This window comes from Macaca thibetana, chromosome 1 (assembly GCF_024542745.1).
Source record: "Macaca thibetana thibetana isolate TM-01 chromosome 1, ASM2454274v1, whole genome shotgun sequence".
Classification (NCBI taxonomy): Eukaryota; Metazoa; Chordata; class Mammalia; order Primates; family Cercopithecidae; genus Macaca; species Macaca thibetana.
The window spans coordinates 87,901,818-87,915,948 of NC_065578.1; the positions used below are offsets into that span (position 1 = coordinate 87,901,818).

The window sequence follows — 14,131 nt, forward strand, 5'->3', positions numbered from 1 at the left end:
CATGACCCGACTTTAAAGTACTACCCACCCCTTTTCTGCCTAGAAAACTAACACAGCCCCCTAATTTTTCTCTCCAAATTGACTCTTGGCCATTTCAAAACTGTTTTCCTCATTACAGCCATTTTGACTTGTTTAAAATGAAAAATTCATTCAATGGTATTTCCATTACTGCTATGATAAACATCAAAATCTTTTTTAAATTTTATTTTTTGAGAGAGGGTCTTGCTGTGTTGCCAAGACTGGTCTCTAACTCCAAGCCTCAAATGATCCTCCTCCCTTAGCCTCCTGAGTTGCTGGGATTACAGGAACAAGCCACCCTCCCTGGCTTTCAAAATCTTAAACATGGAACTGGATTGCTATTCACCCACATTCAGTACCCTTCATTGTGGTACCGCTGTCTATGCCCCCTTGTTGCTCTCAGGCATGGCAAAGGTTTGGCTGTTGAAAAGAGAAAAAAAATGTGAGCCTATACTTTAAGAACCATGCTTTACCACTTTTCCTTCTGCCATGACAATGATGTTAGATTGCTCAGTCAGCCTCAGTCCAGAGTGAAGATGACATGGAGCAGAGCCATGTTAAGCATGCAGGATGGGAGGTAAATAAACCTTCTTGTAGACTACTGACAAGCTTTTGGAGTATTTTGTTACACAGCATAACCTATCCTATACATAGGATAACCTATAGCATAGCCTATCCTGATACATATGGTCTACACACTCTTACTTATTCCCCCATCTCTTTGCTATAACCTACTTAACCTTGCAGTAATTACAATAAAGTTTCCCCCACCCACATTAGAACTATTTATCTATGTTATTCTCTCTCTCTGGAAGGCTGTTTACACCTTTTTTTTCCCCCCCAGTTAACATTTACACACTTATGAGAACTCAGTTTAAGTGTGAAGTACTTAGGAAAAGATTCTCTGCCCTATGTTTAAAGTATTATGAATTTACCTTATCATTGTACCTGTTTTACCAAACTACAAGTTCCATGACAAAAGCGACCAGGTGGCCGGGCGCGGTGGCTCACGCCTATAATCCCAGCACTTTGGGAGGCCGAGACGGGCAGATCACGAGGTCAGGAGATCGAGACCATCCTGGCTAACCCGGTGAAACCCCGTCTCTACTAAAAAATACAAAAAACTAGCCGGGCGAGGTGGCGGGCGCCTGTAGTCCCAGCTACTCGGGAGGCTGAGGCAGGAGAATGGCGGGAACCCGGGAGGCGGAGCTTGCAGTGAGCTGAGATCCGGCCACTGCACTCCAGCCTGGGCGACAGAGCGAGACTCCGTCTCAAAAAAAAAAAAATTAAAAAAAAAAAAAAAAAAAAAAAAAAAAAGCGACCAGGTATGCTGTGGTAATCATTATATTCCCAGTGATAGGAAGAATTAAATTTTTTTCTCGTTCCAAAGAGCAGTTTTTCTGCATCGTTGTGTACCTGGCAGAAAATGGCTATCCAATCCATAGAACAACACCTTGCCACTCTAGACTGCCAATTGATCAGCATTCCAATGATCTGTTTCCAAAGTCCTAGAGGGAAAATCTGATCAGCTAAACCTGGATATGGTCTATCAGTGATCTAATCATAGTTTACTGGAAGAGGTATGTTAAGCAGAGTCAACATGGCTTCAGAGATATCTCTGGGAATAGGAGGAATTCTCAGTCAAGTGGATGTGGACTGAGCTGACATTCTAAAAAGCAGCTACTGTAGTCACTATAGCTGACTACTCTTCTGTGTTCTTGACTTTATCTTAAGAACCCTGTTCTCAAAATTATCTTCAGAGCTCATACAAGAGAATGATTTCTACAAGGCGGTTTCTTAAGAAAAGGGTGGTGACCAAGTAATTCTTATTCTGTCCTCTGGAGTTTTGCCTTTCCTTAGGCACTCTTACTTTGATTACCACTGCTACTTCATTCTAATCTTTTGGAAGCAGGGGTGGGCTTTTTCTTCTAACACGAACATAGAAAACAACAACAACGAAAGGAAAACAAAACTCTCGTATTGATTCTCCATCATACTGTAGGGACAAGTTTGAATTTGCACAGTTTACAAATATTAAGGAAGAGCAACAGGGAAATACACAACGGAAGGCAATAAAAAATGTGACTCACAAAATAAAGGTTTCTGGCCCTTTCCCTGGATATATGGTTCCTGTCTCATTTCACTTGAAATTTAAGGAAAAAGAGGGCCCATATTATCAGAATATCTGTTTCAAAAACACAGGAAAAAAAAAAAAAACAATTGTTAGCTTTTCTAGAATTTTTCCTGTAACATCTCATCTTTAAGAAAAAAAGATAACACTTTCTATTCGGTCTAGATTTTTGGTCATTTCTACTTCTTAAAGACCTTTAAAATATTTATGAAAAATTTAAAAAGGTACCCGCATAACTAGTGATACAATCCAGATAATTTTAAGGACTTTGCCCTCTTAAATGGATGCTAAAAAAACTCTTCTTTTTTTTTTTTTTTATTGTTAACGTAAATTAGACGACAACTTCAGAACTATATTGAGGATTCCCTAAACACATTTGTAAACAGGGGCCCAATACAACCCATCTGAATCAAGCTGGTATGTGTTTCTATTAAAACTTTTTCAAGTGTGCTGCAGTCTGGTAAGTATGATCCACGTCCTATTACATTTTTTCCCCCTCAACAGAGAATGTTACCTGGGTAGTAAATTTCAGCTTAAATGAAACTAATTTGCTGTCTAAATCATCACATATTTCAGATTATCAAGTAGTTTTAATATTGTTGGCCTCCATTTTGTACTACTTTCCCTAGCACGGCTAATCTCAGAAATAATTCCATAACTTTTAAAACTTTGTATATTTGTTGCTTAAATTTATAGGTGAAATGTAAAATTATTATTCCTTATCAACAGTGGTGTGTACCTATAGTCCCAGCTATTTGGGAGGATGAGTCAGGAGGATCCCTTGTGCCCAGGAATTTGAGGTTGTGGTGAGCTATGATCATGCCACTGCAGTCAAGCCTGGGCAAAAGAGCAAGACTGTCTCAAAAAAATTTTTTTTAATTATTAACATTGTTTTAACATTAGAAGTATGTAAAATTTAAAGTCTTTTTCTATGGTAAAAATTTAAGAGAGTCTAATGCTTTCAGTTTAATATCAATTTAAAGTTATTATAGTGGCATGGTGAAGGTTAAAATAAGCATGAATGGCAATTAGGAGACTTAGGTAATAGTCCCCACCTCTGCCACTAAGTAATACTGTTGTCTTGTTCCTAAATAGCTAAGGAAACTATTTGTTATTTTTTTCCTACCTATAATAGGAGTTAAGCTAGGTATTTCAAGTCACTTCTAGTTCTAAAATTACATGATGCTGAAATGTGAACATTTATATCTAAATTAATTTTTACAAAGACTGCTCATTGACTGTATTTCTAAGCCCTTGCACAGTTAACTTAGTTCCACCATTATTAATCACCTTCTATGTGTATGACAGCCATCTCAAATCCATTCTGCAGTAAGCTGTGACAAAAATAAATCTGTAGGCCGGGCACGGTGGCTCATGCCTGTAATCCCAGCACTTTGGGAGGCCGAAGCGGGCAGATCACGAGGTCAAGACATCGATACCATCCTGACCAACATGGTGAAACCCCGTCTCTACTAAAAATACAAAAATTAGCCAGGCGTGGTGGCACGTGCCTGTGGTCCCAGCTACTCAGGAGGCTGGGGCAGGAGAATCACTTGAACCTGGGAGGCGGAGGTTGCAGTGAGCTGAGATGGCACCACTGCACTCCAGCCTCGTGGCATAGCGAGACTCCGTCTCAAAAATAAATAAATAAATCTGTGTGCATTCAATGCCCCTGAATTGTACACTGAAAATGGTTACAATAAATTTGATTATGCATTTTACCACAATAAAACATGCACACACACACACACACACACACACAAGCATGCAGTGCTCCCCTAACACTTTGTATCTATTACTTAAAATTATTGTTGTTTAGATGTAAGTTGGCTTCCCCAAAGAATTCTCCAGTCACTCCAAGGATAAGGACCTCTTTTTTTTTTTTTTGAGGCAGAGTCTCACTCCAACCTCTGCCTCCTAGATTCAAGCAATTCTCCTGCCTCAGCCTCCGGAGTAGCTGGGATTACAAGGCGCAGGCCACCATGCCCAGCTAGTTTTTGTATTTTTAGTAGAGACAGAGTTTCACCATGTTGGCCAGGCTGGTCTCGAACTCCCGACCTCAGATTATCCGCCTGCCTTGGCCTCCCAAAGTCCTGGGATTATAGGCGTGAACCACCGCACCTGGCCGGATAAGAACTCTTAATCCTTGCTGTAACTCCAAAGCCTAGGACACCATCTGGCTTCTAGTTACCAGGAAAGGTAATCACATCCTGGCCTTTCCAAGTGTTCTTTCACGTAAATTTAATTATCACTTTCAACCAAGGCAATATATTAGATATATAAATAGTTGTAAGACTTGTGAAGTACACACCAGAAAAATTCTTTATCACACACATATGAGTTAGAATTCAGAAACTGTGGCCACAGAACTCCAGATCTTCAATAGATGTTTGCTGAATTGATATATGAGACTTGAGAAGGCAAAAGGATAAACATAAGTCCTAGCATCAGCCCAACAGATTTACACGGAGCGTGTGACAAGTACGTAATATTACGCTTCCTAAGAATTATGTCAACGAATGTCCTTCCTAAGTAGCAACCTACCTAAATAACCCTTACCACTTTCTCCAGGTAGTTTTTAACAAAGGAATTGCACCGCAGCTTCAAAAAATTGAAAGTTACGTGTTTACCTATCCATTCACTGCTCAGACAAAACAAAAACAAAAGCTACCTGTGGGAGACTTCTAAATTCCTTAATACTACAGTGTCATTAAAAACAAACACCTAGATTTACTCTACTTAGCTATATGTTACTAAGTAGTCAGGTCAGCTTTAATGCTTACCACGACAAGGAGAGTTGGCTTTTTTCCTTTCCCGAGGGTAATCCCGTCCCACCTCCTCCCTCTTTAAATAAAGTTAAAACAATCCAAAAAACCAGCGAATTCTCAGCTCTAGAGTTCTCCAGCACAAGAAACAGTAGTTCAGCTTCAAGAAAAAGGCATCTTAAAGGCTATGCATTAAAAGTTGCCAGGGATCCAGCCGCTTACATTTCATGAAAAGTACAGACCAGACCCGTTTAGCAAGCTGCGCACCTTAACTGGTCCAGAAGGCGCGCTGTGGGCTAGGGAAGAGGGTGAGCAAAAGGCAAGATTATTAGTTTGGGTTGATGGGGATGGCCGGGCAAGGGGAGAACAGAGGAGTAATCTGTAAGATCTGAGTTCCGAAGCTTTTTGGGTTGTGGAGGTTACAAAAGTGCCTGTTAAAGTTAGGCCCAGGCTTCGGCAAGATAGAACTGGGGGGGAAAAAAGAAAAAGAAAAAAAATAAAAAACCTAAAAAAACAACAGCCAGCAGGCTCCCGAGTTCTAGTGTTCACAGTGAGGCCGTTAACGCAGCAGGAAAGTAGGCGTGTGTTTTCTTCCTCTTCCCGCCTCCCCAGAGACTCCAGCCCAGTCCTTTCCCCTCATTTTCACCCCAGCCGAGTCCAATGGCTGCCCTCGCCGCGGAGTCGGGTCGGAAACCGCCCCGCCCCCTCGCCTTGCTAGCCCTGGGGAACCCCTCTGCCCCACCTTCCCAGCCCGATGAGAGGCAGTGACTGCCGCCGTCACGTGTGCTGGCAGCCGCCAAGTGAGGCCGCTTTTGCGACGCGGTGACAGCCAAATGGTGCGACAGGAGGAGCTGCAGCCGCGGCCGCAGCGCCCCGCACGGAGAGACTTGAGGCGGCTCCTGGCGTCGCCCAGAGGGAGCGACTAGGCGAACAGTCCGGTGCGGGCGGCGGCGGCGGCGGGCGGGCGGCGAGAGGAAGCCCGCTACGAGTGCCCTCGCTCCCCCGCCGCTCTCGATGAACCGGACGGAATAAGCCGCGCCTCCAGCAGGGGCTGCGCCTCCATGAATTCCTAGTTTTTGTGTTTTTTTTTTCTTTCTCTCCCCGTTCCTCACCCCCCACCCTGAGCCCCGTCCCGCCTTCTCCCTTTGCCAGCGGCGGCCGCCTCCAGGTGCGGAGTCCATACCGGAGCGCAATGGCGTCCAACCCCGAACGGGGGGAGATTATGCTCACGGAACTGCAGGTAAGGGCCGCGGCCCTGGCGAGAGTCGCTGGCTGAGTAGACAGGGAGAGAGCCCCGCGCGGCGTCGGGGACCAAGGAAAGCCCTGCGGCCGCCGCGCCCCTAGCCCGCTAAGTGCGGAAAGTCCGGGATGTCACTCGGGAACTGCTTCCCTCGGGAGCCAGACCCTCTCCCCCGCCAAAGCCCTGGCCTGCCACCGCTTTGCTTTGATTCTGCCTACCAGAGGGAACCCCATCTCTGCAGCCCTGCTGCAGCTGGAGCCTGCTCTCGCCCGGTCCCTGGAGAGGCCGGCCCGTCGCCCCCTCCCGCGGTGTCAGAGCTGCCCGCGAACACCCCTGTCGCCCCCTCCCTTCGCGCGGCTGGGCCCCGCCCCGCCTTTCCTCCGTACTCGGCTCCTTAAACTCTTTTGAATGACTCCCAAGCTGTTTTCTTGTCCCTCCCCCTCCCCTCAGACTCCGCACAAAGAGCGCCCCCATAACTTCCAGCCCCTGGACAAGTTTTTTTTAAAAAAAACGAGTCTCACCAAATGCTTGCTTCACTTCGCCAGCCCTCTTCAGGTGACAGAATTTCTTTCCTCTATTTTGAGAGTTATCTTTTTCTTTTCCTTTTTTTTTTTTTTTTTAAAACTAAGTGATAGATACACGGTGCCTTTCTCGGCTACCCCTGCCCAGATCCGGAAGCTGAGATGCTGATGCTTTTCAGACTTTCATTTTCCCTCTCATTTGAGCACCAGAGAAAGAGCTATATAAGTTGTTTACTAATGAGAAAGGGAAAACTTGGGCACCACATGTCTGCAAAAGATAAGAGCAAAATAGATCGCTTAGTTAAGTCCATGTCGAGTAGCAGTATTATTATTTTCCCATTTCCAGCTAAATATTTGATGATGTAGGCACGATTTTCGTTTTTAGATCTCTATGGTGTACATGGGGACTTAAGCTACCCTGTCGGGTTTTTCATTACTTGGCAGTGTTCCAGAAGTGTTTACATCTGAATTTTAACAAAGATGTTAAAATTTCATGTTTTTTTGACTTAAAAGTTATTTTGCTTTATTTTAATATAGTTATCTTTTAGCTACTCGAAGATTGTAGATGGGAATTAGGGAAAAAAATAGCATGCTTGCATGTCTTTTTGTGTGTTGGACAGTTAATTTTTTTAAAGAAAGACTAAATCTAGAAATTCTGAAACAGTTGATTCTTGATGTCAAAATTAAGTATTGCAACTGCATCTAAATTTCTTGTTTAAATACACTTTTTAAGAAATCTCTTTATAAGTTTGGTTTCTTGTGCAGTCAGACGTAAGGTTGAAAACGTTGGTATAATAGTTGATATTCCTCCACAAAAATAGAGATTGTAACAATGTATACCAATGCAGTGTTGCACATTTAGAATCCTTTGGTAATGCAAAGCTGAATTTCATATCATTGAAAATGTTGCTATGTAATATTTTAATTACAGTTAGCCTTTTATAAGCAGATCGTACAGCATACCACATTTGCTAAATGAATGTAATTTACTATTTTATTAATAGTAAATAATTTGCGTCAGCTTTTAAAATGGAGATGATGTGAGGCAAGTGAGAAATACTTTACATTACGTGGTCTTGAACCATGAAAAACATACTTTGGTTTTGATTGAGAAGGATGATAGGGTCAGTTTTCTTTTGAATTGAGCAGTGTTCGAGTTATAATATATTTGGCATTGTTACTTGTATTTTATAGAAAGTTGGCATAAAAGACACCTACTTTGGCACTGGAACTGAAAATTATATTTTCATGTGTATTAAAATACAACATTTAGGATCTTTTAATTAAAAAGATCAATTTTGGTAATAACAAGGAAGCAAGCAAAGAAGGAAGAAATTTTCAATATGATGACTTAGAAATACGACCAAAATAGAGGAACACCTAAAGTTAAGCTTCTAGATAAACTGAAATATAACCCCTTCCAGAAAAAAGAATAGTTTTTATTAAGTGTTACCTTATAGGTTGTCATATATCCAAGTCATTTTCTTGGTTTATTTGACTCCCAGTTTTGATAAAAGTTATTACATTTAAACTTTATCATGTTTATTAAAATTTTTGAGAATATTACTTACATCAACACTAAAGATAGTCATAAAGTTTGCTTCACCAAATATTTTCATCCGTTCAAACATTTTATTTCATTGGGTCCTGAAACTTAGTGTACAGTAACCAAGTATTTATTAAACTTTCGTTTCAAGAATCAGTTTTTTTAAAAGCTTCTAAATTGTTTGAACTTAGACTGAAATACTGTTTAATATGACATTCTTAATTCTTTTCTGCCATACAGATTTTAAGTATTTAAGAAATTCTGTAGCCAGTTTTAAGATGTATTTAATGGTTAAAACTGTTACTTTGCTATGTATCCTGTCTCAGGAATACTTGTTTTACTCTGAAAGTTACATATTACAACCTACCTTTAATGAAATTGATATTTATTTAGAAATATATCCAGCTTTTCATTATTTTTTCAAATTGTAGAATTTGAAATACTCCACTGCTTGAGCTGGAATTAGCTTTTGGTCGTGGAAAGGCAAACTAAGAAAATCTGAAACGACAGTATTCTGTCCTGTTAATTACTGTAATAGCATGGAGTAATGTTTTTAAGTATTGGTAGTAATTCAGGAGGCTTATTCAACAAGGAAGCGTTAATAAACTATGTAAACTTTGGTGGCTAGAGGTTTCAAGGTATAAGGAAGAATATTTACCGTAATAAAAATAAAAATTGGCTGTTTAAAATGGCCAATTTCTAATTTTTATCTCATAACTAATTTGTTGTGTTGTATTCTCTTTATTTTTTATTTGAAGTATAGCAGAAAACTTAGACATTTTTGCAATGCCAAAGAAGCTAAAGTTTATTTTCAAGGAACCTGGATTAATGAAAACTGTAAAGAATCTCAAAATGAAAGTGTTGGCTACAATGGTAATTTTGTAGAATGCAGACCAAATATTGAGCAGTGTGCTAATAAAGCTATCTTGTTGATTATTGGAGATTCATTTTCTTCATCAAAATGCCCAATAAAGTGTTGGTCTGGGAATTTTAAATTCCATTCTCAGCAGATTTTATTTAGATAGAGGTAACTTGCTCAAGTGGAAAGTTGAGATAGTTACCCTTAAATTACGGGGGTTAATTTCACCAAACAGTTATGTAGTATCTACCAAAGCTATGTTGGAGGATATAAAGATGACAAGATAGGTTTTTGCTTTCCAGAAGAGAGTATAGATAATTGTACTAGAGGAGAATTATAAGAGAGTACAAACAACATTTTAAAAATTATTTGCTACATATCAGACATTGTACTTAGTATCCTATACACCTCATTTGATCTTTACAGCGATCCAATAAGGTAGGTGTTATTTTCATGTTGTGGATCAGGAAACTTAAGTTCAAGAATATTAAGTAAATTGCTTATGGTTACATTGTGTGTCTGAGTTTGAACCCAGGTCTATATGTTTCCCATTACACTATTTCTTCTTTTTTTTTTTTGAGATGGAGTCTCGCACTGTCACCCAGGCTAGAGTGCAGTGGTGCGATCTCTGCTCACTGCAATCTCCGCCTCCTAGGTTCAAGCGATTCTCCTGCCTCAGCCTCCCGAGTAGCTGGGATTACAGGCACCTGCCACCACGCCTGGCTAATTTTTTGTATTTTTAGTAGAGACGGGGTTTCACTGTGTTGGCCAGGCTGGTCTTGAACTCCTGACCTCATGATCTGCCTGCCTCGGCCTCCCAGAGCGCTGGGATTACAGGTGTGAGCCCCTGTGCCCGGCCCCACTGTACCATTCTTTAAATTGCCACAGTTCTGGGGAACTATAAATATTTTGCATCTAATGTTATAGTGGTGTGAACTTTCTACAGATTGGCCAAAAATGTAATTTACCAACATTAACTTAACTTGTTAGCTCCATCTGTAACAAGGAAAAATGATTTCTACATTCAACTTGGTAGTCTATAATGTAGCAGTGTTTTATTATTGTAAATACGGTCTAATATTTCACAAAGAATCATAGTACAAATAATCTTTTTACAGGATTTCTTCATTAAGAATTACTCTTTCTCATGAAAGGTGTCACATGCTTGCCCAAAACTTCCCAAAAGATTTGACATTACTCTAGACTGTCTGTGCTTTGCTTTAAAATTTTATAGTCATATGTAACCTAGTTCTGTGTTTGACACTTAGTAGGAGCACAATACATTGATGAGAAGGCTCCATTTGTCACCTAGGATGAGGGATGTCTAGATTATTTTAAGAGAAGTTCATTATAATCTTTGACATATGAAATTACGTAGTTTTCTTTAATTTACGTTTCTAATCCCTTTTCCCAAAAATATTCCCTTTAAAAGTACTAAACGGATTTCTATAATAGTTACATCGTTCTTCCATATAGCACACTGGTAGTTTACTCATTTAATGGAAAATTAGAAGGTGGTGTCTAATTTTGCAGTGACACTGGAAAGTGGAAGGTCTGAGTTGGGAGGATTACAATTTTAGGGTGGTTTGGGGGATGTTAGTATGAGAAGGTAAGCTGGGTAGTTAAGACAGACTTTACATTGTTTTCAAATTAGAAATGTAATGCACATGTATTACAGAAAATCCAGAAAATGTGGAAAAGCACAAAAGAAAATAAAAGTTGCTCATAGTTCTGTCACTTAAAGACTGACAGACTTTTCCCACCTAAAAGTCCCATGGCCGTAGAGTCCATTTTTTCTTTTTTTTCATCTCATTTTACTTACTAGAATTTTGAAGAAAAATGAAGCTCAGAGAGTTTTAAGATAGAAATCACAGTAGTTTAAAAATTTTTTTCTTGCCTCTGGTTCTAGATGAGTGGATCTAATTAGCTTTTTTTTTTTTTTTTTTTTTTTTTTTTTTTTTTACTTTTTAAATCTCAGAATATTTCAATTATGAGTCACTGCTTTATTAAGAAAAAAAAGTGCAGGCTGGGCGTGGTGGCTCACACCTGTAATTCCAGTGCTGTGGGAGGCTGAGACAGGTGGATCATGTGAGGTCAGGAGTTCGAGACCAACATGGCCAACATGGTGAACCCCTGTCTACTAAAAATACAAAAATTAGCCCGGTGTGGTGATATGCGCCTGTAGTCCCAGCTACTGGGGAGGCTGAGGCACAGGAATCGCTTGAACTTGGTAGGTGGAGGTTGCAGTGAGCCAAGATCATGCGGCTGCACCTCCAGCCTTGGTGATAGAGTGAGACCCTGTCTCAAAGAAAAGTGCAGTAGTATGGATTTAGTAATAGACAGTAATGAAGTATAGCAACAGTTTCTTTGAATATATCAATACCGTGTGTTTTTTCAGCTTAGGTTTGATGCTGCTCTTATAGACTACCACGATGTTTGTAAATTGCAGCGCATACTTTACTGAATTAAACTTGCTAAATAACTTTCTAAATATTTCTTGACTACCAAGTAAAAGTCTCTGTGTTAAACTAGTGTTACTAAATGATGGCTCTACCATGGTGGTTTTTTTTTTTTTTTTGGTCATCTGTCAGTATTATAGAGATTAGGTCTAGTGTCTTGCAATTCCTACCATTTACATAGTGTTGAAATAGGGAGAAGTAGGGACACCTAGACATCATCTCTTTATCCCAGAACTTAGCATCTGATTCCTTGGGCTCTCTTATTTCTGCTTTTTGAATTTGGCAGTGGTAAATTTTCATGCCATTCGTCAGAAGTATGTTTACTTTTAAACAAATAGAGTAGTAGTTTGTAAACATCACCTAAAATAATGTTACTTCCATATCATAAATGGTATTTGAATAAAACAGTTAATTATACATTATTCCCTCATAAAATACAGTGTGCTGATAATTGTCAAATGTCTATATTATTTCAAAAACCAGTTTTACTCTAGAGTATATGACATTTAATATGATTAACTTTTGATATACAGCAGAGTTCAAACTTGACAGCAAAGTTGAAAACTGGTTAAAAGCTTCAAAAAGATTTAAAATTGAGAGTGGGAAAAATATACTAATGAAAAAGTAATTCCTTAATAAAACAGAAATAGAGAACCTTTATCTTGATGCATGTCTAGCTTCTCTTAATTTTATCTGATGACATCTTGTTTGAAACTAGCTCTGTTACCATACTTGGCTTTTTTTGCAATCACAAAAATGAAATTTGTGTGACATTATATACATAAATATTGCCTGTAAAAAATGAAGATCAGGAAAGCATGGGACAGTGTACTTGATGACAGTAAACACCTTAGATGTGAAGGTAGTGTTGAAGTGCCTCATAAAGATGAGTGGATATACAAGACTTATATAATGCTGTTAGGATTTATCTCTTTTGGAAATTTGACAGTGACTTATCAAATTGGTGAAAGTTTTACTGCCCTAGCTCATATATACCTTAATTTAATGGAATGTAGTTATGACAAAATTTGGAATTTATTTTTGATTATAGAATACATACCACACAATACATGTGCTGAAAGTTTTATATATATTTTTTTTTTATTTTTGAGACAGGATCTTGCTGTGTCACCTAGCTTGAAGTGCAGTGATGTGATCTCGGCTCACTGCAACCTCTGCTTCCTGGGCTCAAGTGATTTGCCCACCTTAGCCTCCCGAGTAGCTGGTACTACAGGTGTGAGCCACCATGCATGGCTGATTTTTATATTTTTTTGGAGAGACGGGGTTTTGCCATGTTGCCCAGGTTGGTTTTGAACTGCTGGACTCCAGCGATCCACCTGCCTTGGCCTCCCAAAGTGCCTGGATTACAGATGTGAGCCACTGTACCTGGCCTGAGTATCGTATATTTTATACATTAATCATGTCGTTTTCCCTTCCCTGTAGTTGCTACCTTAGGGATTCTCTAAGGAGATGTTTGTTCTCCCTGTTTCAGAATTGTCATTGAACAAATTTTATGCAACTTTTGGATTTTTAAAAAATGTATTAAACATCAGGCACACTGCTTGGATTAATCATCTGTCTATCAAATATTTTAATAAGTACTCATGGACCACCACTCCCCCTCTCTCAAAACAAGCTAGGAGCTTTAACCTACCTATAGTTTTCCTCTATTCTATCCCTCTATTTCCACCTTCTTGTCATCTAGGTCATCATTTTTGAGTCCTGTGTTCATTCTCTTCCTTGTATAGTAGTCCCTCCTTATCCACGGTTTCAGTTACCCATGGTCAACTGTAGTCCAAAAATAGGTGAGTACAGTATAGTACTATAAGATATTTATAAGTACTAAGATACTTTGAGAGAGACCACACTCATAACTGTAATTACAGTATAGTTATAATTGTTCTATTTTATTATTAGTTGATTAACGCCTACTGTGCCTAATTTATAAATTAAACTTTAGCATCAGTATGCATGTTAAAGGAAAAGTGTATATACAGTTAAGTACTGTTCATGGTTTTAGGCATTTACTGAGGGTCTCTCGGTGGATAAAAGGAGACTACTGTGTATAGGTTAGTTGGACATGTAAATCTAAACGTCTTTTAGTTGTTTGTATAGAATTGTGAATATAATCTTTTTGAACTTGATTTTTCACCTATTATAAATAAGATTGATCCACATTTTTGCATGGTGCTATAGTCATTCATTTAAATTGCTGTATAATATTTCATTGAGTGAAATATTCATTAACTCTCCTTTGGTGGATGTTTGGATATTTATCCACTCTCTCTTGTTGAGCAGTTATTTTCTGTTTTTTGTTTTGTTTTGTTTGTAATTATAAGCAAAGATCCTATGGACAGTCTGTGCATGTTTCCTACTGTGTATGTGCCACAGTTTCTATTATACACCTGGAGGTAGCATTGCTACCTCATAGGGTAGGTGAATGTTCAACTTAAGAGATGATGCAGAACTTTCAATATGGTTGCACCAATTTATATTCATATTAGCAGTATATGAAATAAAAGATCCTTTGGTTATCCATCCTCTCCTACACTTGATATTCTCTTCTTAAGTTTTACACATCAAAAGGGTGTA

The 14,131-nt window shown here is 39.1% G+C and overlaps 1 protein-coding gene across 2 annotated transcripts in view; it reads left to right on the forward strand.

Moving 5' to 3' along the window:
* Positions 1–5,644: 5,644 nt before the first annotated feature.
* Positions 5,645–14,131, forward strand: part of PKN2 (protein kinase N2) — a 158,448-nt gene continuing 149,961 nt past the window's right edge. For both annotated transcript variants that reach the window (XM_050806324.1, XM_050806341.1), the window contains exon 1: positions 5,645–6,154. In XM_050806324.1, the coding sequence (XP_050662281.1) occupies positions 6,107–6,154 (48 nt within the window). In that variant the 5' untranslated portion in view covers positions 5,645–6,106. The remainder of the gene's footprint in view (positions 6,155–14,131) is intronic.